We start from the raw sequence: 25481 nt of genomic DNA on the forward strand, positions 1-25481 counted from the left end.
TCAAATTATAAAACACGACTTTTATTTTCTTACATTTCTCAAGTTACTGAAGTCATTGGAAAATAAAGTCACATGTTTAACAACTTTTGGCCACCAACTTTTAATAATACATATTTAATTTTCAGAAACATATGCTAACCATCAACAACATTATCAGGGTTCCATCAACCCCAGATGTTATTTCATTGGTACATTACATCAGTATTTACAAAGGCTTCCAAATTTAACAGCACAAAACAAAACAGCTTAATTTTTAAAACTACAATGCTTTAAAAAAATGTAAACAGTTCATTTTTACATTATTGTAAAAAAGAAGACTCACTCCTTAATGCGGCTTAATTTTTTTTAAGTGAGCAAAGCCTGGTGCTCATGGATAAAGAATGAAAAGAATTCTTTACATAGAAACATTGTGCTCCAGTGTGGCAAAAAAAAAAAAAAAAAAAATTATATATACACATACAAAGAAAAGAATCTTAAGTCCACAATTTAGACCACACACACAAAAAAATCATCCCCAAATTGAGAAATGTATAAAAACCATTTACACATGGTTGTTGACCTACTGAAAACCTATATAACATTTTTAAAACAATAATTCAGTCAAAAGATACCACTTCTCTTAAAAATGAAATTTTGTGCAAAAGAAATTATTTAAGCTAGAAACAAGACACTCCTCCTCAATAAGAGGCCAAAAGAGCCACTGAAATAATTTAACTCTGTTAGATTTAGTGCATGTAACCAAAAGGCACACACATGTGATTAATATATTAATATATTTTCATGCAGAAACCTGTGCATGTTCACAATTATATAACAAAAACACAAACGGAACAAAAGGGAAAGCCTAATGTTTGGCAATGTTATTCCAGCTACATTCCTTTTAGTCTATCAGTCCAGGGTTTACTAGATCATTAACATTGCCTCTCAAAAAATATATTATATTTGAACAACTTCCAATAAAAATTAAAAAAAAAGGATGTTAACCTGAAACACTATGATTTTTTTTTCAGTCCTGGTACATACAGAAACTTACTGATATGTTTATTTTAAATGTCATTTCAAATTAAGATAAATTTTTCCTTTTGTTAATAAACACTTTGATTGCTCCAGTGAAGTCAGCAGAGAGAAGAACTTCTGTGTTGTCTGTCTTCATAATACCTTAAAAGCATAAAAAAAAAGTTTTTTATTGATTTAAAAGGAATATGAAGCCTACTGCCACAAGCTTGTCACATGCCCATGACCCTCCACCTCTGGGGTGGGAAGAACCTCTCCCCGCCTTTTCAGTCTGTTTCTTGGCTTGCTCCCATAATCCTTTCATCCTCCTGTATCTCTCCTCTCTGAGGCTCAATTCTACTTTACCTTGTCTTAGCTGCTCTTTTCCTGGCATAGGGAGATTATGGTCCCTTTGGGGCCTGGAAGCCTGGATTTAGTCCCAGGCAGCCAAGGCCTCTAAATTGTCTAATTCTTCATTTCATGGCAAGAGTGTGTGTGTGTGTTAGTCACTTAGTCATGTCCGACTCTTTGCGACCTGATGGACTACAGCTCACCAGGCTCCTCTGTCCATGGGATTCTCCAGGCAAGAAGAATACTAGAATGGGTTGCTGTGCCTTCCTCCAGGGGAATCTTCCTGACCCAGGGGTTGAACCTGGGTCTCCTGCATTGCAGGCACATTCTTTACTGTCTGGGCCATCAGAGAAGCCCTCACAGCAAGAGGCTAGTATATTATTCAGCCCCAGGACTGGAATGTTGGCAAGATGGGATCAGCTGGGCAAGTCTTTTGCTAACAGGGCTCACTAATAAGGTTGACAGTAAGGTTTACTGTACAGCAGACATACTGGAACTGCCATGAAATGAAGTATACATGATTGCTCTGTGAATGCTGACAATACCTTTTGCTTTTCCAGTCCATACTGAAGAACTATGTAGCTAAGCTGAATGGCAAAAATGCTTACCTCTTATGTTTGCTGGTAAAAACATTTAACAAACAAAATTCAGCGTTAACCATTATGCACAGGCAAAAATCGTAGACTTAAGAAGTGCTAATTTCTAAGGACGCAGATAATCCAAACTTTAAATGGAAAGTTGTGTACAGGATGAGTTAGACAAAATGGTTTCACTTAGATTTGCTAAAAACATATGCTAAGCCTTTGACTATTCCTAATACACTTTTCGTTTATCTCAAAGTACCATCATGCAGCAGAAGCAGCAGCAAACAACTGACAGATATCAGAGAGGCTGGAGAATAAAAGAAGTCATCATATATATAAATATGAAAATGCTTTATAAGATACTATATAATGAAGACAATAATATCTATTACACGCCAGGCATTTTGCTAGATGCATGTCTTATCTTTAATTCTTATCACAACCCTGTTTCTTTTTTTAGTTTTCAGCTTTATCTTTTTAAAAATTGAAGTATAGTTGATTTACAATATTGTGCTAGTTTCAGCTGTACAGAAAAGTGATTGAGACATGGATATACTTGGAGGTACATAAATATTTACATGAGCTTCCCACATGGCGCTAGTGGTACAGGACTCGCTTGCCAGTGCAGGTAGATGTAAGAGACATGGGTTCGACCCCTGGGTTGGGAAGATCCCCTGTAAGAAGGTATGGCAACCTACACCAGTATTCTTGCCCAGAAAACCCCACAGACAGAGAAGCCTGGCAGGCTGCAGTCCATAGGGTCGTACAGAGTTGGACACAACTGAAATGACTGAGCATGCACGCACATATATGTACATATATATTTTTTCCATTATAGGTTGTTATAAGATATTGAATATAGTTCCCTGTGCTATATAGTAAATCCTTGTTATTTATCTATTTTATATATGGTAGTGTGCATCTGTTAGTCCCATACTCATAATTTCTCCCTCTCCTCTTCCTTTTTGGTAACTGTAAGTTTGTTTTCTATGTCTGTGAGTCTGTTTCTGTTTTGTAAGTTCATTGGTACTATTTTTTAGATTTCATATATAAACGACATCATACTTATCTTTGTCTGTCTGACTTACTTCACTTAATATAATCGTTAGGTCCATCCATGTTGCTGCCAGTGGCATTATTTCATTCTTTTTAATGGGTGAGTAATATTCCTGTGTGTGTGTGTGTGTGTGTGTGTGTGTGTGTGTGTGTGTGTGTGTACTTTTGATTTGCATTTCTCTAATAATTAGTGATGAGTCAACTGGGGTCGCAAAGAGTCAGACATGACTGAGTGACTGAACTGAACTGAATAATTAGTGATATGGAACATCTTTTCATGTGCCTGTTGGCTATCTGTATGTCTTCTTTGAAGAAATGTCATTTAGGTCTTATGCCCATATCAAAACCTTATCAATGAGGTATTACCACCATTTTAAACATGAAGAAAATGGAAGCTTAAATAGTCAAATATGTCAGGAATAAAGAGGAGGGCAATCAGATATACTTTATGATCTCATACCCTGGGTTTGAGAGTATTCTTAGAATATACCTACACAGGTAGAAAACAGCAAACACAAATCTGAGTATGATCCAAAGTTGTGCCTCTTTAAAAAGGACCCAGCGAAGTAGTAACCGAACAATGTTAATACGGTGCGGTTTTGAGAAGTTTAAAAAAAGCACTTTCCATTTTTCCTCAAATAGTTTTAAAAGCTAGAACTTTCTGTGCAATGTGTAGGGGAAATGTACAGAGTGCAAAAAGGAATCACTGGACAAAAAAAAAAAAGAAAAAACCCAACCAAACAACTTAATTTAGAAGACAGAAACAGGATTTGACTGTGAGGGAAAAAAATGAAAAGAAATATTTCCAAACAGGCATTTAGTAAAGGTATAATAATTCTGAGTTGGTTTATTTTTAAATCATGTAAATGAAAGAAGTGCTAGACTGAAGCTTGTCTTTGGTATCAAAATTTTGCTTCACAGACAGAAGAAATAGTGTATTTAGTGCAGTGTAGAGTGCAAACAATACCACAAGGGAAACTGCTTGAGATTAAATAAATATGCTTGAGAACTTTTAAATATTCAAATAATTTTAGAAGCACTCTTGGTACACTGTATGCATTGCTTTGTCTTTATAACACTCTTCAAGACCTGGTATAGTCTCTAAAGTGAGAAAACGCATTTACTAAAATATTCTGCAATTGATTATAACAATACAAACCGTTTTTGTTAACAATTGGTCCAAATTCACATGGCTCTACCTTGTTCTTAAGAATTAACAGGAAAATCATTTTTATATAATTGGCACTCAGTACTACTTGATGGTTTCTTTTCACTTCCTAATCTGAGCATTTTATATAACTGAAAGTACTATTTGTTATTAAAGCCTTAGGACAGGCTTAGAGATATTGGGTTGGCCAAAAACTTCATTCAGGTTCTTCCATTGGCTGTTAGGGAAAAACTCAAACAAACTTTTTGGTCAACCCAAGAGCTATCTATGAGAAGCTTTAAATTTGTGGCAAGAGAAAAGAATATTGCTTTCATTTTGGTTTAACTCACTTATTCAGTAATTCTTTATTAAGCATCTACCATATGCAGGCAAGCACTGGGCTAGGCACTGGCACTACAACAATAAATAAAACACATAAAATCTGTGTCCTCACAGAGATGATACTGTAGTAGAAGAGAAAGGTGATATATTGTGTATATATTTATGTCTTGTTTGCATTTCTCTAAAGAGAACAACTGTTCATAAAAAATTACAACTTTTCAAAATTTTCATTTTTAATTCCCAGGTGAATTTAAGAGAAGTAAAACCTCTAAGAATTATGTTACCAAAACGTTTAGAAATGAATATCTGTCAACCATTATGTTGTATACAAGAAATATTCTTCATATTCATGAAGACCTCATAATACTCTTAGATCAATGAAGCTACTAAAGGCTGATCAGAGAGCATGAAGGACAAATAAACACAGGTACCTACCAGAGGGCATGGTTTCCAACACTTCGGCATCTTCACCTTTTTCATTTCCTTCTGATTTTTCAGATTGCACATCCAAAGACAACATCAAACTTGGGTTTGGAGCAAAGATAGCTGATGTAACAACTGCATTATGTGCTGTAAAAAAAATCAACTTTAGGATAACTAATAAGCTTGATTCTAAACATCAAGATAAAAAGTATAATACGCAAAAAATATAATAGTGTATGTTATATACAAATATCTTTAGAAATGAACAGATAAGAAGTAACTCAGAACTATTTAAAACTCAAAAATATTTTCTTAAAAAAAAAATACCCAAAACCACATACAAGTTCTGAGATTCCATGACTTCTCAAATTTTACACAAGTATAAGTTCTTCCTTGGTATAGAAAAGTCAAACAAAGCCAATACAAACTGAAAGCAGTTAAAACTGCCAAACTCTCTCTCTGAAATAATGCCTATATAAATTTACTTTTATCTTCATTTTAACTTTATTTATCTAAAAGACACACCAAACTGGGCATTTACTTACCTTTAATACCTTCCCAAAAGTCATTACGATCTCTCCTGACTGAAGTAAACTTGCTTAAGTCATGGTAAGTACTCCAGATATAAACATACTTATCTTCTGAGCCACTAACAAGGTAATTAAAATCATGGCTAAATTTAGGGAAGAAAGAAAAAGAATCAAAGTTGTGGGGCTTTTTAGGGGTCTCTCTCTATCAGAGCTTCCTAGTTTGAAACACCTAAGAAAACATCCAAGAGAACTTGCTGAAATACAGACTCCTAGCCTCACTTCAGAGGCCCTGAACATGTAGGGTTGACATGGGTGGCCACTGGCATTCATATGTTCATCAAAGTTCTAGGTAACTGCTGCTGGGTTAACCCACACTGGGAGGAATGCCTGTTGTTGCTGCTTTGTCTCTAAGTCATGTACGACCCTTTGTGACACCAGGCCTGCCAGGCTCCTCTGTCCATGGGATTTCCCCAGGCAAGAATACTGGAGTGGGTTGCCATTTCCTTCTCCAGGGGATCTTCCCCACCCAGGGATGGAACCTGTGTCTCCTGCATTGCAGGCAGATCCTATACCACTGAGCCACCAGGGAAGCCCTCAGGAGGAATGAATGTCTACTTAAGAGATAAAAGAGAGAAGCTGAATATTTTATTAATTAAATTACTGGGTAATTACTGGGTAGTTCAAGAAAAACGGAGAACTGGTAAGAAAAGGACTGAAATATGAAATAAAGAGGGCTATAAAGAAAGAAGAGGTAAGTATTTCAGGAGAGCCTGTAGACCCTAAATTAAGAGTTCAAGTAATAATGACATGTAAAGGTGTATACAGGACATTGTACCTTACAGTCTCAAAATGTTTTATTAGTTTCTGTACTTAAAAGGCCAAGGGTGAGTGGTGGTGGGATAAATCTCCTCTTACAAAAGCACAAAGTACAAAAGCACAAATTCTGGAGCTGGGAGTCTTCTAATCCTGGCTCTGATATTACCAGTGTAACTTAAGGCAAATTACTTAATTTTCTGGATGTTGCTTCTTCATCAGCAGAGGAGGAGCAATTCTAACTCTACCAAACAGGTGGATAAGGTAAGTTCTGTATGATTGATAATATGAGATACCAGTTGTAAAAACCCTAAGTGACTAACACCACTATACATAAACATATAAACATAAGGTATAGATCAATGGAAAAGTGGGAGTAGGGGAGAAATATTCTGATCTCTATGGGGAATTCCTCATTGCTAATTTACCTGAAACTTGCTTTGATCTGGCTGCTGCTGTTGACATAACCCTTATACTTCATGGACAGCGACAAATCTCTAAGATCATATAGTCTGATTCTGGAGTCATTTGAGGTTACCAGTATCTAAAAACAAATCAAAGGAAAAGTTAAAAATACCACCATTTAATCTGTGTTAAGGTACAACTAAAAAAGGGTGTTACACAAATATAGAATATACCTCAAAACTAGAAAAAGCAATATTCCATAAGAAAGGAAATATATTCTTAGCCAAGATACGAAGAACTTACTTTCAGGAGTCTATATATAGTGTGGAGAGAGATGGTTTTGAACACTTAGTACCTTGTTTTCTCCAGGTAAAGGCTCAATGCCAGTAATTTTTCTTCCAACCTTGTTGCGCCCTCTGGTAGATCGGACATGTATCTGTGTGTGGTATTTCAAATGCTAAAAAGAAACCACAATTTAAAAAGATCAGAATTAGAACCTCAAAGATCATCTGAGCCAATTCACAGACAAACATGGTATTAATATTATTTGTCCCAATTTACACATAAGGCAGTTAAAGCCCAGGGAGGATACACCAACTTATTCCAAACCACAAAAGGGTCTTCTAAGTATTCAAGTATGTAATTTATACAAGATAGTCATTTACCTCTGTATCATAGAAAATACACCTGCCGTCATATGTTCCAATCACTGCATATTTGCCATTCTGACAGAAATTTGCAGCTGTGATCAATTTTGTTTGCCCATCTACTTCATTCCACAAAGCCACTTTTTTGTCAGGTATGTTCCAAAGGCGGAGCTTTCCATCCAACGACCCACTTAGAAAATACCTGTCATCCTAAAAAGGTGGCAAAAGAGGAAGCTTTCATTTTACCACATGAAGAAAAACTAATCAGCAAATCAATACATCAAGTCTATAAGGAATAAATGTTAAAATATGTATGATTTTATCTTAAAAGTATTAAAGTAAGCATTATTTTATTCATTAAAAATAACAATTAGAAACCTCAATATTCATTTTTGAGAAATGAGGTTCTAATCATTCTATCATATCATTAAACTGCTTTTCCCAAAGAATAGATGTTAACAGACAATAGAGAAAATATCATGTAGAAGTGTTCTGTGATCAAATAAGTTTGAGAAATTCTGGGTTCTCTGTTAATGCGCGTTCTGAATCTTTAATCACCGCCTTTCTGCGGGGGGTTGGCAGGGGGTCAGGTAGGGACACCTAGCAGGGCTAGCACCTTCAAGGAATGTCCGGAGACATTTCTGATTGTCACAAAATAGGGGGTGGGCGCTACTGACATCTAGTGGGTAGAGACCAGAAATGCTGTTAAACATACTACACTGCACAAGACAGCCTTCCCTCTCTCTATAAAGAATTATCCAACCCAAAATGCCATTAGTGCCAAGGTTTAGAAACCTTGTTCTAAATTAAACCAGGCCTATTACAAAGTTGCTCTAATTTTTGGTAACATAAGAATTAAAGATAAAATAATTAGGATGCCAAAACATGAAACAGATTTTCTTTTCCACTCAAGATTATTATTCTTACCTACTTCTGAAGCCTGTCAAGGATAACCTTCATAGAATAAGTATCTTTACGGATATGGTATAGTAGGCTCAACTCAATGTATACCAGTAGAAGTGATGAACAAGTAAAAATACTTTATCTTGGTCTTAAAATTCAGAATTTTATTTATATACACATATACACATGTGTATATGTGTGAGTACCTCTATTTTGCTATTTCTTTTATAAACCTGCTTCCTTCCAGGTTACATTATTTGATACAGTCATATTTCCAAGGAAAATGTCAACATCACTCCATTCTTCCCTAGCCCCTCTCATAAACTCTCCAAGTAAGCAGAAGTTTTAGAAATAAGGCTTTTCAGTTTCTAAAATAAAACCAAATAAAGGTATAGGAAAATTGCTGACTAAACAGAAACCTTAATGATAAAGTACTACATGGATAACTATCAGCATCTAATACCCCTCTCTTTCTACTCTGATACATTATAGTTAAAATAGATGTGGGGGATTTTGTTCACAGTTGCTGACAGGGGTAAACCCATTCCTGCTGCATCCTTAGGTGACAGGATGGGGCTATTTTTCAGAAAGAAGCCTCAAGAGCTTGATGGTCAAACTGATATGGTGTTAACACAGATTAAACATCTTTAATTTTCAAAAGTTCTTAATCAAGTACTTTATTAATGCCTATGTTGTAAGCCTGCCCAGGGAGGGAAATTATATTGAAAGACAAAAGTCATTCTTCTTTCTTAATCTGAGGAAAGAGAGAAAGAAATGTGAATATAATTGAAAGTCTCCATTAAAAAGACAATGGGTATTAACATATAGAGATGAGGACATGATTGGAAATGTAATCATATACACTAACATAGGGGAGGGAAAGTCAATGAAGGTCAGCTCAAGCCTTCCACTTATTTCAACCTAGCTGGTGAAGCAGCACCAACACATGACATCCCTTGTCCTTACAGCTGCAAAGAACTAAAGCTTCTCTAGCCTTATGCGTTTAGTGGATCTATCTTACAAAGGCATCAGATAGGTCTGGAGTCCATGATAGTAGACTTTTCTCCTTTAGTTGAAATCATACAAAATTCCTTCTGGAGGAAAGATATAGGATTTTCTACACTGAAAATGAGTAAGAGGAGATCTCAAGATGAACAATGTTTTCAGACGTGAAACAGGAGTTCAGTCTATCTTGTAATGAATTTTTGTTTTTGCCACTTTCAACCTTTTCTTTGTCTCTTCCCTTCCTGACTCTCTTACAAGTATTCCTGCCTATATGCTTCCCTTTCTTATTTACCTGCTGTCTTTTCGTCTTCCACCACCTCCAACCTCTCTCCTCTTTAACAGGATATCTTATTTATTTATACCCTGTAGGTTTTATTAAAGACTTGGGATGATTTTTCACTAGTGGGATGATTTTTCACTAGTATATTGATATTTAGACTATAATATTTCCAGTTCTTCTAATGCAGATTAGTACAATATTTAGTTCCTTTCTTATTTCTAAAGCAGAATGAAACATTAAGTTGCTGTAAACTATACGGCTATTAATAGTTTTTGGTCCCCTCACCTTCCTCATTAGTATAACAAAAAACATTTTAACACTTACTCTTGGATGGAAAGCTATGGCAGTGACAAAATCTATATGCTGAAAACAGCAAAGGCATTCTCTTCTGGAAATGTGCCATAATCTGACTGTTTTATCCATTGAAGAAGAAAGCAGAAAGTAGTTCTATGGAGAAATTGACATTGATTATTTTATCATCATATAAAAAATATTTACACCATAAAAGTGAACTTTTAGTTTTAGTACCTCAATAGTTTTGTTATTATTACTGTTATATGCAGCATCAGACAGCACAAAAAGATATCCAATTCACTTGGACAATCCCGTTTTTTCCCCAAATAGTTAAATACCATATTTCTTTGATCCTAAGACTTTTTCACATTACATATTCTGAAATGAGCATGAATCTTATGACTTCTACTGAAAGAAATTTGCAAGATGCCAAGAGAGGACCAGGGTGTGCCTTAGTCATTGGAGTCTGCACCTACTGGAAGTTAGCATCACTTTGGTTATATTCACATTGATAATACCAGCGAATTTTAACTTACATGAGTTTCCTAACTGTCACTTAACATGCCTTCAAAAAGATCACCGTCCAAAGCAGCATGGAAATAAAAAGTTATTGTGCACCTGTCACACCTCAGGCAAGAAAATTAGAGAGTAGAAATTGTCAAATGTCTCAGAATTTTCAAAGCTGGAAGAGGGTAGTGTAACTGACTTAGGCATTATGATGGCTCATCACCAGAAACCAAACATCTATTTGTCAAAAGCTTCCAGCTGGCAGAAGCTCTTTAATTTCTAAACACAAACCTATTTAAGGGAAGAACTATGAGTTATGCTGAACAAGGAAACTCAAATGAAATCTTAGTATTCTTTGGCATGAGTAAAGGTGCTAAACAAATTGAAATAATGATGATATTTACTGAGTACCTACAATATGCTGAACGTTGTTCTCAGCACTATACAGCAATCCTATGAGGCATGTACATTCTTATCTGCTTTTGCAAATGAGAACACTAGGGTAGAGAGGTTAAATAATTTGTCTAAGACTATACAGCTTGTCAGTGGCAGAGCTGCAATTTGAACCCAGGTAGTCTGGCTCTAGGTCAGGCTCTAACCACTATACTACTGTGCAGAGTGCTTATGAAAAATGAGATGTTTTGTTATTTGCTTAAAGTAATAAAGACTATTTAATCTTTGAATGTAAAAAGACTAAGCACAAATATGGATTCAGATATGTTACTGTACTGATACATATATGCTATCTGGGCCAGTGGTAAAAAAAAAAAGTATATTTTATGTGGTATACCTATTTTAAAATAAAGATATATCTTACAACTAAAAATACAACTTTGACAAGTTAAAAAAAGAGAAAAGAAAAAAATCTAAAAACCCAAAAACAAAAATAAAACCAAAATAATGGAAAAAATAGAATTTTCAAAGATTTACAATAACTTCTGAAACATCTAACAATTCTTTTTATTTTCAAGGTCCACTCAGTTCCATAAGTTTTGAAGAGTATATACAGTTTGCTTTATATTTCCTTATATTTAATTAAATATAAATAATTATATTTAATACACTTATATTTAACAAATGTATAAAAACTAAATCTATGGTCTGCTGTTCATTAAAACTGAATTTATTCAATTCTTCCAACAGTCCATTGGTTTAAGTATACAAAAGAAAAACTAAGACATCCCTAAAAGTGAAGATGTCGAAGATGTGTTAAGACTGGTTCTATTATGCTAAGAGATTTTTGTTCAATAAATACTTATTAACTAAACAAAATTAAATAGTTTTCTTGAACTAAGCAAGGTCTTATGAGTCAGAAAAATTAGATTCAGATCTAGGTTCTACCCATAACTAGTTTTGTGATCTGGGATGGGTCAGAGGCCCCGTCTTCTAATCCACAATATGAAATAGCATCCACCTCATAACATTAACAAGGTAAATGTTAAAAAAAAAAAAGAACTAACAAGGTAATTCTTGCTACCTGGCACAAAATAAATTTTCAACAAACAGAAAACCCCCTATAAATATCAACTGTGCTAGATACTGAAAGAAAGAACAGTAAAGAAAGTCAGACCCCTACTCTTGAGGGGCTTAGAATCTCATTGCCAATAAGACCTAGAAATGTACATACATAAATAGTTAAGTAAAAAGAAAGTTTAAGGGAAGAGCACACAGACAGATGAAGGCCTTAAGAACAAAACTAAGGTGTTCTGGAGAAGAAATTCTGCCTTAAGACTCCAGTATGACACCTGCTGTGCTTTCAAAGCCTGCCCTACAGATTTTAAACTTGCTTGGCCCCACAATCATGTGAGCCAATTCCTTAAAATAAACCTCCTGATGTATATATTTTCTCTTGGTTCTGTTACTCTGGAGAACCCGGACTGATACAGTGGTCAATGGAGAATTAATTTCTTCAGTTAGTTTTACATTTCACAAAAAATACTGGCTTGCTTTAAGACAGTAAAATGAGTGCAGGGTTCACAATTAGGTGCTTTGTACTTCTTGTTATAGATGAATATGATTATCAGATTTAAGGATACTTTATTATTTTTTTTTTATATTTTTTTTCTTTAAATTTTTAAAAGAAAAATCCATCCTGAACCCTTAAACTTCCATCTTCTGACAACACAGATTTCATACAGGGTAGGGTGAAGGGGGAACAAAGGTACAACTGGGGCTCAATTTAGAATTAGACTACCAGGTGAGGCCCAAGCTTGTTCCAGGAGGTTAGAGAAAGATGTTATGAAATACACCCATAATATCTAAACAAATATGATAGGAGTAGCAATTCATAAGTGGAGTGACTCAAAGCTGGAGCTCAGGGAAGCCTGACTCGCTAGTATGTGTACATGCTCAGTCATGTTCAACTCTTTGGAAGTCCACCAGGCTCCTCCATCCATGAGATTTTCCAGGCAAGAATACTAGAGCGGGTTGCCATTCTCTTCTCCAGGGGATCTTCCTGACTCAGGGACTGAACCCACATCTCTTGAATTGGCAGTCAGATTCTTCGTCACTAAGCCACCTGGGAATCTGACTTGCCAATACATACCAGTGATATCTTTGTGATACGTGAAGTTCTCCTGACATAGTTAAAATATATGGGCATTACCAGTATCCTTGCTAGTATTTTGCTAACTCAGATGACTTTTCTCAATTTAAGGCTTTTAAATATTACTTTCCCCCACAAATTCTTATTATATATTAGATTCTGATTACTGACAAATTTTAATACAAAGAAAGATATTGAATAATGCAAAAATTCCAAAAACGGCTTCATGTTTCAGATCTCTTAAAAGAAATTTAAAATAGCTCTTAAAATTTTTGCAAACTTCTAAGATATTTGATTGGTGGCAAAATAGCCCCCTACTCCTAAAATAATCTTGCTCTAAGGAAAAAAATGGAGAAGGCAATGGCACCCTGCTCCAGTACTCTTGCCTGGAGAATCCCATGGACAGAGGAGCCTGGTGGGCTGCAGTCCATGGGGTCGCTAAGAGTTGGAGACGACTGAGTGACTTCACTCTTTTCACTTTCATGCACTGGAGAAGGAAATGGCAACCCACTCCAGTGTTCTTGCCTGGAGAATCCCAGGGACAGGGGAGCCTGGTGGGCTGTCGTCTCTGGGGTCCCAGAGTCGGACACGACTGAAATGACTTAGCAGCAAGGAAAAAAAAGCATAAAATGAAGATTTGTAGAATATAATTGTTAAACCCAAATTAATAATTTCATGAAGGTAGCAGACTAGCTCCAAAACAGTCTTGACCGGCTAGGTCAGATTTCATCTTTGTAGTTGAAGTCATACGCATTTTGCTGAGGATAGTTATTTTGCAAAAATACTTTATAAAAGAAGCAAGAAGTATATAGACAGATCCAGATAGAAGCTGTTAAGTAATATAAACATTTTCTTATTGAGCCTAATCTATCATTTCTCTTTTTTAATTTCAATTAATTTGTAACTCCCACAAAATAGCTACAGACATTCGGACTTGATGGTGACAATCATACAAATAAAACATTTGTTCCTATCCTAAAAAGTTATACAGAATACAAAATTCAAATAAGAATTTCTTACTTTAGACCAGGAAAGATCAAGGAGATCAGCAGTATGTCCTTTATATTTGCAAAATGGCCGTTGTCGAAATGGTGCATTTTTATCATCAGGGTCTTCGTCAGTTCCACTGCATACCTATTTAGACATGAAAACAAATGTTAAAACTAGAAAAACAAAAGCTTCATACTCTTTCCTCCCTATTTGTTTTCTCTTCGTTTTGTATGATGTTTAACTGAAATTTTGACCCACTAAAACCCAACTCTTCTTTATGTTGAATCTACTACTTACTACTTCCTCACCTCCTTGTCCTAATAAACCAGGATCATCCTTAAAAACATTGTGCTATTGCAATCTTTCCCTCTCTAACAAAGCTCTCACTTTTTTTTTTTTTTTTTTTTTTAGCATCTGTTCCTTTAGGAGAGATGGGAGCAAATACCAGGGGATGATCACGGGCTTAATAAAGGACAGAAATGGTAGGGACCTAACAGAAGCAGAAGATATTAAGAAGAGGTGGCAAGAATACACAGAAGAACGGTAAAAAAAATATCTTCATGACCCAGATAATCACGATGGTGTGATCACTCACCTAGAGCCAGACATCCTGGAACGTGAAGTCAAGTGGGCCTTAGGAAGCATCACTATGAACAAAGCTAGTGGAGGTGATGGAATTCCAGTTGAGCTATTTCAAATCCTGAAAGACGATGCTGTGAAAGTGCTGCACTCAACATGCCAGCACATTTGGAAAACTCAGCAGTGGCCACAGGACTGGAAAAGGTCAGTTTTCATTCCAATCCCAAAGAAAGGCAATGCCAAAGAATGCTCAAACTGCGGCACAATTGCACTCATCTCACACGCTAGTAAAGTGATGCTTAAAATTCTCCAAGCCAGGCTTCAGCAATATGTGAACCGTGAACTTCCAGATGTTAAAGCTGGTTTTAGAAAAGGCAGAGGAACCAGAGATCAAATTGCCAATATCCACTGGATCAGTGAAAAAGCAAGACAGTTCCAGAAAAACATCTATTTCTTCTTTATTGACTATGCCAAAGCCTTTGACTGTGTGGATCACAATAAACTGTGGAAAATTCTGAAAGAGATGGGAATCCCAGACCACTTGACCTGCCTCTTGAGTAACCTATATGCAGGTCAGGAAGCAACAGTTAGAACTGGACATGGAACCACAGACTGGTTCCAAATAGGAAAAGGAGTACGTCAAGGCTGTATATTGTCACCCTATTTAAATTTAACTTATATGCAGAGTATATCATGAGAAACGCTGGGCTGGATGAAGCACAAGCTAGAATCAAGATTGCCGGGAGAAATATCAATAACCTCAGATATGCAGATGACACCACCCTTATGGCAGAAAGTGAAGAGGAACTCAAGAGCCTTTTGATAAAAGTGAAAGAGGAGAGTGAAAAAGTTAGCTTTAAAGCTCAACACTCAGAAAACTAAGATCATGGCATCCGGTCCCATCACTTCATGGGAAATAGATGGGGAAACAGTGAAACAGTGGCTGACTTTATTTTTCTGGGCTCCAAAATCACTGCAGATGGTGATTGCAGCCATGAAATTAAAAGATGCTTATTCCTTGGAAGCAAAGTTATGACCAACCTAGACAACATATTAAAAAGCAGAGACATTACTTTGTCAACAAAGGTCCATCTAGTCACAGCTATGGTTTTTCCAGTGATCATGTATGGATGTGAGAGTTGGACTATAAAGAAAGCTGAACACTGAAGAATTGATGCTTTTGAACTGTGGTGTTGGAGAAGACTCTTGAGAGTCCCTTGGGCTGCAAGGAGATCCATCCAGTCCATTCTGAAGGAGATCAGCCCTGGGTGTTCACTAGAAGGACTGATGTTGAAGCTGAAACTCCAATACTTTGGCCACCTGATGTGAAGAGCTGACTCATTGGAAAAGACCCTGATGCTGGGAAAGATTGAGGGCAGGAGGAGAAGGGGACGGGAGAGGATAAGATGGTTGGATGGCATCATCAACTCAATGGATATGGGTTTGGGTGGACTCCGGGAGTTGGTGAGGGACAGGGAGGCCTGGTGTGCTGCAATTCATGGGGTCGTAAAGAGTTGGACATGACTGAGCAACTGAACTGATCACGATTGGTTTAAGCTAATTAAAATGAGCTCACTCTCTTTTCCACCGATGATTGGTTTAGGCATAAGCATATGCTAGAATTTTCATCAATAAAACATGAGGGCAGGTTGTTTGCAGATGAGGAGATAGAGAGGCTTCTAGAAAGATTTCCTCACTCTTAAAAAGGAGTATTCTAAAGGGGCCTTCCTCTTTTCTGCCTCTGAACACTGCTGTCTGTATGTGACAGTAAGTCACCAAGACAGTAGCAGTCATCTTACTACCATGAGGGGACCAAGGTAAAGAGAAGAACAGATAATGAACAGCAAAGCAGGAGGATGGAAGGACTTTCTGTCTCTGATGATGTAACTGAGCTGCTGAATTAACTAACTCTGGAGCTGCCTTACTTCCAGGCTGGCTGCCTTATTGTTTAAGACACTTTCAGTTGAATTTCTGTTATTTGAAGTCAAAAGCATCCTGACAGGTAGAGGTGGGTAGAAAATAATGCCATGCATGTTTGCCATGCATTTAGTTTGCAATATGCTTTTGTATTTATTATCTGAGTGAATCCCAACAACTCTGTGAGGTAGGTATTACCATTATGAAGATGAAGAATTAACAAAAAATTGAGGCTCAAAGAGGTCAAAATAATATATTGAAAGTCACATAGCCACCTGTAAACAGCAGAACCAAAGCATGTAACTGTAAGTCCAGAGGTTGGTCCTCGTATGTTTTAGAGGATGTTGCTTGAGCAAAAATACAGGTTAGCTAAGACTTGTATATTTAGGGAAGGGTAGGTAGGATAATGAGGAGGGAGAAAAACTTGTATGCAAAAAAGTAGGGGATTAGGACAGAAAGGTACTTTGAGACCAGATCATAAAGACCCCTGGATTTGCAGTTTAAAATTTCAGACATTCTAAGGATACGGGGAACCAAGACAAGTTTCTGAAAAGAAAAAAATAACATGATCTGACTGGGACTTTAGAAAGAGAATGCTGGGTAATAACATAAAAGGTGGTTTGGAAAGAGAGTTGGGGTAGGAAGAGCAGTCAGTAAGTTTAAGAGTAATGAGGGCTTAAATAGGATGGTGGCCATGAGGACAGAAAGAAACTACTCCTGCCAGCTGTTAACAATTTTACAGGTTATAAAAACATCCTCACATCCACTGTGGAGGGAGACCAACAATATCAATGCCCTGACCCTTTGCCAAACACTCCTAATGCTGGATGACTACAGCTACTTCCTCTAATTTTACTGTCAGATTAGCGAGCACCAGGGGAAGACACAAAACAAAACAGGCTTCTTGCCCTGTTACATCAAATTCAACTTTAGGTTTAATAATCCTTTTCATTTAACTAACTCCTTAGTGTACTGCCCCTAGCCATGATTCCAGGTCTCTTTTTTTCTCCTTAAACATCCATTTTCTTTCATGTATATCTGAATCACTTTGCTGTATACCTGAACCTATCACAACATTGTTAATCAACTATACTCCAATATAAAGTTAAAAAAAACAGCCATTTTCTTTCCCTTGTATTCTACATATTTTTAAAATACTTCATGTATTTTTGATTATAAAGTAATACATACTCAGTATACACAAATCAGAAAGCATAGAAAGTAGAAAAACTAAGTTGGCCATCTTTAATCTTTCATTTTTTAAAAATATAATTGCAATCATATTGTACACATGACTTGGGCTTCCCTGTTGGCTCAGTGATAAAGAACCTTCCTGCGAATCCAGGAGACGTGGGTTTGATCCCTGGGTCAGAAAGATTCCCTGGAGAAGGAAATGGCAACCCACTCCCGTATTCTTGCCTGGGAAATCCCATGGACAGAGGCGCCTTGGTGGGCTGAAGTCCATGGGGTCCCAAGAGAGTTGGACAAGACTAAGCAACTAAACAACATGTGGTTCAGTATCTTCCTTTTATTTTACATGAGCACCTTCCATATTTCACTCTTTGGAAACACCTACTAGTTGCATATGGATGTATCATAATTTAATCATTTCCAATTTGTTGGTAATTTAGACATTTTCAACTTTTTGCGAAATAAACAGCAAATCAACAAACGTCCTGAAAAAAAAAAAACAAAAAAAAAAACACAAACGTCCTGGAACATGAATCTTTATCCCCATTTTATTATTTGTTTATCCTAACAGAAGTTTCAAAAGGCTTAAACCGGAGATTTGTATAGTATCTTCTGTAGTCTTAACGTGTACATGTGTGTTAGTCGCTCAGTCGTGTCTAATTTTTTGCGACCCCATGGACTGTAGCCTGCCAGGTTCCTCTGTCCACGGAATTCTCCAGGCAAGAATACTGGAGTGGGTTGCCATTTCCTTCTCCACAAAAACTGGGTGCCTGGGCCCCTGCTGGGGACCTTCTCCTGTAGTCCTAATAAAATCAGGTAAATTTACTGAAGAAAATTTTAGAAATACAGAGAAATATAAAGAATCAAATAAAAATGACCTAAAACCCTATCACTTAGAGGTAACTACTAGTTACAATTTATATTTCCTTTAAATTTTAAAATCTATAAATATTTACAGATATTTTTAGTCAAGATTGGGATAATATATCTAACTTTTCATTCTGCTTTTTTCACTATACATTTAGGATATTTTTTAATGGCATTAAATAATCTTTGAAAAGAATTTAAGGACTGCAACATAATAATCTATTACACTGTATAGATTATACCACAGTTTTTATTTTCCAACCATAAAAATTTCATTTGTTGAAATTTTAGCTATTTTGAAAACAAAAATCCTTTTACTTAAATCTTTGGGCATATATGATTATTTCTTTATGATATATTTTAAAAGGCAGAATTACCAAATGAAATCTTATATATTTTATCTATATCTCTCTGAATAGATATATATATGTAGAGAGATATTTTTCTCTCTATGTAAATATAATGTATATATTAAACCTTATTATGAATATTCCAAATATACACAGAAGTAGATAAAATAATATACAGTAAAATAAACTCCATGCATCCATCACCTTCTTTAATGATTATCAACATTTTATTCATCTTGTTTTATCAATCTTCCCACTTTTATGTATTTGCTTTTTTTTGCTGGAGCAGTAAGATCTAAACATCATTTTATCAGTAAATATTCTATACGTATCTCTAACTAACAATCTCTCTTTTAAATATAATTATCATTACATTATCATACCTAAAAATACCATTTGTATCATCTAATATCTAATTTATATCTAAACATCCTGATTATATAAAATGTCATTTTAAAGTTAGATTGCTTTGAAAATTTGTTAACATTTTGATATTTATTAACACTTACTATATACCAGGTATGGTATATAACTTGAATGCCAAAATAAATATTTCAAATCTACATATAATCTATTCTCAGTATTTAAGTCAGAATAAGCCTTTTAAAATATGTCAGACTATGTCATTCTCTGTTCAAAAACTCTGCATCGGCTTCTTTCTCAGAGTAAAAGCCAAAGTCCTTGCAGTGGCCTACATATTATGGCTGCCCCATCTGTACCTCCATGACTTCATTTTCCACTACTTTTCTCTTGCTCACTGGCTCCAACTACCCAGGCCTCAATGCTATAATTACTGAACATACCAGAACTCCTGCCTTTTCACTGTTTCACATGCTGCTGTTCCCTCTACCTGGAATGTTCTTCTCCTCCACGTAGCCAGATAGATGATCCCTCTCTCACCTCCTTCAAGTTTTCCTCAAATGACAACTTCTCAATGAAGCTTTGCTTGTCCACTGTATTTACCTCGCATCACCCCACTTTGTTTTATTTTTTTTCCATGAAAACTTTCACCTTCTAATATATTACAAAATTTACTTGTTTTGTTTCTCTGTCTTCAACCACGAGAGTAAGTTTCATCAAAACAGATTTTTTGGTTTCTTTTATTCACTACTATATCCCCAGCCTTCACGGATCACAGCCTTGTCATGGAGAAGGGGCTTGCATAACTCAATGAAGCTCTGAGCCATGCTGTGCAGGGTCACCCAAGAAAGACGGGTCATAGTAGAGAGTTCTGACAGAATGTGGTCCACTGGAGGAGGGAATGGCAAACCACTCCAGTGTTCTTGGTGTGAGAACCCCATTAATATAAACAGTATGAAAAGATAGAAAGATATGACACCAAAAGATGAGTGCCTCCCCCCACCTCCCTGCAGGTCAGAAGGTGTCCAATATGCTATTGGGAAGAGTGGAGGGTAATTACTGCTGCTGCTGGTGCTAAGTTGCTTCAGTCGTGTCTAACTCTGTGCGACCCCATAGACGGCAGCCCACCAGGCTCCCCTGTCCCTGGGATTCTCCAGGCAAGAACGCTGGAGTGGGTTGCCATTTCCTTCTCCAATGCATGAAAGTGAAAAGTGAAAGTGAAGTCGCTCAGTCATGTCCGACTCTTCGCGACCCCATGGACTGCAGCCCACCACGCTCCTCTGTCCATGGGATTTTCCAGGCAAGAGTACTGGAGTGGGGTGCCATTGCCTTCTCTGGGCAATTACTAATAGCTCCAGAAAGAAAGAAGTGGCTGGGCCAAAGTGGAAATGATGTTCAGTTGTCGATGTGCCTCGTGGTGAAAGTAAAGTTCAATGCTGTAAAGAAAATAGTGTGTAAGAAGCTAGAATGTTAGGTTCATGAATCAAGGTAAATTGGATGTGATCAAGCAGGAGATAGCAAGAGTGAACATCAATATCTTAGTAATCAGTGAACAAAAGTGAATGGGAATGGGCCAATTTAATTCAGATGGCCATTATATCTACTACTGTAGGCAAGAATCCCATAGAAGAAATGGAGTAGCCATCATGGTCAACAAAGAGTTTGAGATGTAGTACTTGGGTGCAATCTCAAAAATGACAGAATGATCTCAGTTCATTTCTAAGGCAAACCACTCAACATCACAGGAATCCAAGTCTATGCCCCAACCACTGATGTTGAAGAAGCTGAAGTTGACCAGTTTTATGAAGACCTACAAGCCCTTTTAGAACCAACATCTAAAAAAAAAAAGATGTCCTTTTCATCATAGGGAATTGGAATGCAAAAGCAGGAAGTCAAGAGATACCTGGAGTAACAGCCAAGTTTGGCCTTGGTGTACAAAATGAAGCAGGGCAAAGGTTAACAGAATTTTGTCAAGAGAACACACTGGTCATAGCAAACATACTCTTCCAACAACACAAGAGACGACTCTACACATGGACATCACCCAATGGTCAATACTGAAAACAGACTGATTACATTCTTTGCAGCCAAAGATGGAGACGCTCTACACAGTCAGCAAAAAGAAGATTTAGAGCTGACTGTGGCTCAGATCATGAGCTCCTTATTGCAAAATTCAGGCTTAACTGAAGAAATTAGGGAAAACCATTAGGTCATTCAGATATGACCTAAATCAAATCCCTAATGATTATATAGTGGAAGTGACAAACAGATTCAAGGGACTAGATCTGGTACACAGAGTGCCTAAACAACTATGAACAGAGGTTCATAACACTGTACAGTAGGCAGTGACCAAAACAATCACCAAGGAAAAGAAATGCAAGTAGGTAAAGAGGTTGTCTGAGGAGGCTTTACAGATAGCTGGGAGGTGAAAGGCAAGGGAGTAAAGGAAAAATATACCCAACTGAATGAAGCATTCCAGAGAATAGCAAGGAGAGATAACAGGCCTTCTTCAATGAAAGTACAAAAAAGTAGAGGAAAACAACAGAATGGGAAAGACTAGAGACCTCGTCAAGAAAACTGGAGATACCAAAGGAACATTTCATGCAAGGATGGGCAAATAAAGGACAGGAAATGTAATGACCAAACAGAGGCAAAAGAGACAAAGAACAGGTGGCAAGAATACACAGAACTATACAAAAAAGGTCTTAAGGACCTGGATAACCATGATGGTGTGGGCACTCACCTAGAGCCAAACATCCTGGAGTGTGAAATCAAGGGGGCCTTAGGAAGCATTACTATGAACAAAGCTAGTGAAGGTGATGGCATTCCAGTTGAGTTATTTAAAATCCTAAAAGGTGATGCTGTTAAAAGTGTTGCATTCAAAATGTGAGCAAATTTGGAAAACTCAGCAATGGCCACAGGACTGGAAAAGGTCAGTTTTCATTCCAATCACAAAGAAGGACAGTGCCAAACTACCATACAGTTGTGCTCATTTCACGTGCTACTAAGTTTACGCTCAAAATCCTTCAGCTAGGCTTCAACAGTATGTGAACCAAAAACTTCCAAATGTACAAGCTGGGTTTGGAAAAGGCAGAGGAATTGAGATCAAATTGTCAACATTCACAGGATCACAGAGAAAGCAAGGGAGTTCCAGAAAAACATCTGCTTCATTGACTGTGTGAAAGCCTTTGTCTGCGTGGATTACAACAAACTGTGGAAAATTCTTCAAGAGATGAGAATACCCCTTACCTGCCTCCTGAGAAACCTGTATTCAGGTCAAGAAGCAACAGTTAGAAGCAGACATGAACAACAGACTGGTTTCAAATTGGGAAAGGAGTAGGACAAGGCTGTATATTGTCACCCTGCTTAGTTAACTTATACGCACAGTACATCATGTGAAATGCCAGACTGGATGAATCACAAGCTGGAATCAAGATTGCTGGGAGAAATATCAATAACTTCAGATATGAAGATGACACCACCCTTATGGCAGAAAGTGAAGAGGAACTAAAGAGCCTCTTGATGAAGGTGAAAGAGGAGAGTGAAAAAGCTGGCTTTAAACTCAACATTCAAAAAACTAAGGTCATGGCATCTGGTCCCATCACTTCATGGCAAATAGAAGAGGCAAAAGTAGAAGCAGCAACACATTTTATTTTCTTGGGCTCCCAATATCACTGAAGAAAGTGACAGCAGCCATGAAATTCAAAGATGCTTGCTCCTTGGAAGGAAAGCTATGACAAACCTAGACAGCATATTAAAAAGCAGAGACATTACTTTGCCAGTAAAGGTCCATATAGTCAAAGCCGTGGTTTTTCCAGTAGTCATGTAAAGATGTGAGAGTTGGACTGGAGAGAAGGCTGAGCATCAAATAATTAATGCTTTTGAATTATGGTTTTAAGACTCTTGAGAGTCCCTTGGACAGCAAGGAGATCAAACCAGTCAATCCAAAAGAACAACCCTGAATATTCATTAGAAGGACTGATGCTGAACCTGAAGCTCCAATATTTTGGCCACTTGATGCAAAGAGCCAACTCCTGGGAAAAGATGCTGGGAAAGACAGAAGACAAAAGAAGAAGGCAGTAGAAGATGAGATGATTAGATAGCACCAACTCAATGGATATGAATTTGAGCAAACTCTGGGAGATAGTGAAGGACAGGGGAGCCTGGCGTGCTGCAGTCCATGGGCTTGCAAAGAGTCGGACATGACTTAGCAACTGAACAACAACAGACGCCCAATAAGTATTTGCTGACTAAATGAAGACACAGTACCAGACCTTCAGATGCCAACTACTGGAGCATAATGGTTAACAGCATTAGATCTAAAGACAAATGAGAGAAGTGAAAGTGTTAGTCGTTCAGTCATGACCAGCTTTTTTTTGACCCCATGGAGTGTAGCTCTCCAGGCTCCTCTATCCGTGTGATTCTCCAGGCAAGAATACTTGAGTGGGTAGCCATTCCCTACTCCAGGGGATCTTTCTGACCCAGGGATTGAACCCGGATATTCTCATTGTAGGCAGATTCTTTACAATCTGAGCCACCAGGGAAGCCCAAACGACTGATTAGAGCTGGGTTCTAATTCTGGTACTGTATCTACCTACTGTGTAAAATTGGTATATTACTCAATATCTCTAAGCCTTCTTTTCTTCATCTGTAAAACAGGGTTCTTAACAGTATTTCACAACAGTACCAGGATTGTTGTGAGGTAAAGTAAGGCATAAAATGTACTTAGTAAAGTACATGGCACAGAGTAAAGGCTCATAAAATGTTAGCTGGTGTTACATAAATTGATACAGTATATAGTAAATGCTTTTAACAGAACTACAGGTAAAGTACCATGGGAACAGTGAGGGAGCACTGATTAAATTAGTTGAAGCAAGGAATGTTTCAGTGAGGAGAAAAGTCTTAAATGAATTTCCCAGGCAAAAGGGGAAAAGCATATGTAAATACACGGAATCAACAAAGGGTCTGACATTTGTGTTGGGGCATGAACAACCAAGTGGCTCAGAACATAAGGTTTGGGAGAGGGAAGGGTTGGAAGTAACAGTGAGAGCTGAGGTCAGGCTGATCTCTGAAAGACTGAGTCATCTAAGGAATGTAGACTCAATCCTATAGGAAAAAAAAGAGAGCCAAAAGGAGTGCTTAAACAGTAGAGTAACATGATCAGGTCCGTCCAGTCAAGGCTATGGTTTTTCCAGTGGTCATGAATGGATGTGAGAGTTGGACTGTGAAGAAAGCTGAGCGCTGAAGAATTGATGCTTTTGAACTGTGGTGTTGGAGAAGACTCTTAAGAGTCCCTTGGACTGCAAGGAGATCCAACCAGTCCATCCTAAAGGAGATCAGTCCTGGGTGTGCTTTGGAAGGAATGATGCTAAAGCTGAAACTCCAGTATTTTGGCCACCTCATGCGAAGAGTTGACTCATTGGAAAAGACTCTGATGCTGGGAGGGATTGGGGGCAGGAGGAGAAGGGGACGACAGAGGATGAGATGGCTGGATGGCATCACCAACTCGATGGACGTGAGTTTGAGTGAACTCCGGGAGTTGGTGATGGACAGGGAGGCCTGGTGTGCTGCAATTCATGGGATCACAAAGAGTTGGACACGACTGAGCGAATGAACTGAACTGAACTGAACATGATCAGATTTGTTTTACAGGAAACTAATTCTGCTGGCAGTGTGGATCAAAGACTGGAATCTGGGAGAACAGCTATAATGGTCCAGGTAAGAGATAAAGGCCTGGATTGTAGCAGTGGAAATGATAGGAATGGCCAGATTCCAAAGACATTTCTGAGATTAGGTGGACAGGATATGGTAAATGAGTAGACACTGAAAGAGACAAGAGAATGAAAAGTGATCACAGCTTCTAACTCAGGAGATGACATATTTATTAAACAACAACCTGATATCAAGTATGTAGACCATCAAAGGAGTGATTTTCTCAGGAAAATGGTAATTCTGTTTTGGGCATATATTATCATTGTTGATATCTGTCTTCTCCCACACATTGCTCATTGGCATGAAGTATCCACTGCATCTTTATATTTTTAGTGCCTAACACATTTTTGACATTTAATAATTGTTTGTTGACTGAACCAAATATAAACTACTATGCATTTTTAATAAAATACTGCATGTGTACAATTTCACAAAATTTCCTCTCACTTTCTTATAGTTAAGTCCTTTCATCCAAGTTTTAGACTCTAATGATTTTGAAGGGGATCAGAATGTCACCCCAAAACATGCCCCTTTGCCTAGGATTATTTTGAGCTGAAGGCAACTGAGAAGAAACAGAGACAAGAAAAAACATCTGCCCTCCTCCCTTCTACTTGAAAGCAGAGCATAAAATGCCCTTTGTGAATGTGTCTCCCCCTCACCTCTCCCTTACCAGGAAGGAGAGAATCAATC

At 37.3% G+C, this 25481-nt stretch overlaps 1 protein-coding gene across 1 annotated transcript in view; it reads right to left on the reverse strand.

Moving 5' to 3' along the window:
* Positions 1-25481, reverse strand: part of WDR44 (WD repeat domain 44) — a 93494-nt gene continuing 68013 nt past the window's right edge. Inside the window, exons 13-20 of the mRNA XM_027533696.1 lie at positions 13846-13959; positions 9804-9926; positions 7310-7501; positions 7000-7101; positions 6668-6783; positions 5442-5569; positions 4909-5043; positions 1-1158 (exon numbers count right to left, since the gene is read on the reverse strand). Coding sequence (XP_027389497.1) covers positions 1064-1158; positions 4909-5043; positions 5442-5569; positions 6668-6783; positions 7000-7101; positions 7310-7501; positions 9804-9926; positions 13846-13959 — 1005 coding nt within the window. The 3' untranslated portion in view covers positions 1-1063. The remainder of the gene's footprint in view (positions 1159-4908; positions 5044-5441; positions 5570-6667; positions 6784-6999; positions 7102-7309; positions 7502-9803; positions 9927-13845; positions 13960-25481) is intronic.

The sequence above is a fragment of the Bos indicus x Bos taurus genome, chromosome X (genome assembly GCF_003369695.1).
Source record: "Bos indicus x Bos taurus breed Angus x Brahman F1 hybrid chromosome X, Bos_hybrid_MaternalHap_v2.0, whole genome shotgun sequence".
In the NCBI taxonomy this organism is placed as follows: Eukaryota; Metazoa; Chordata; class Mammalia; order Artiodactyla; family Bovidae; genus Bos; species Bos indicus x Bos taurus.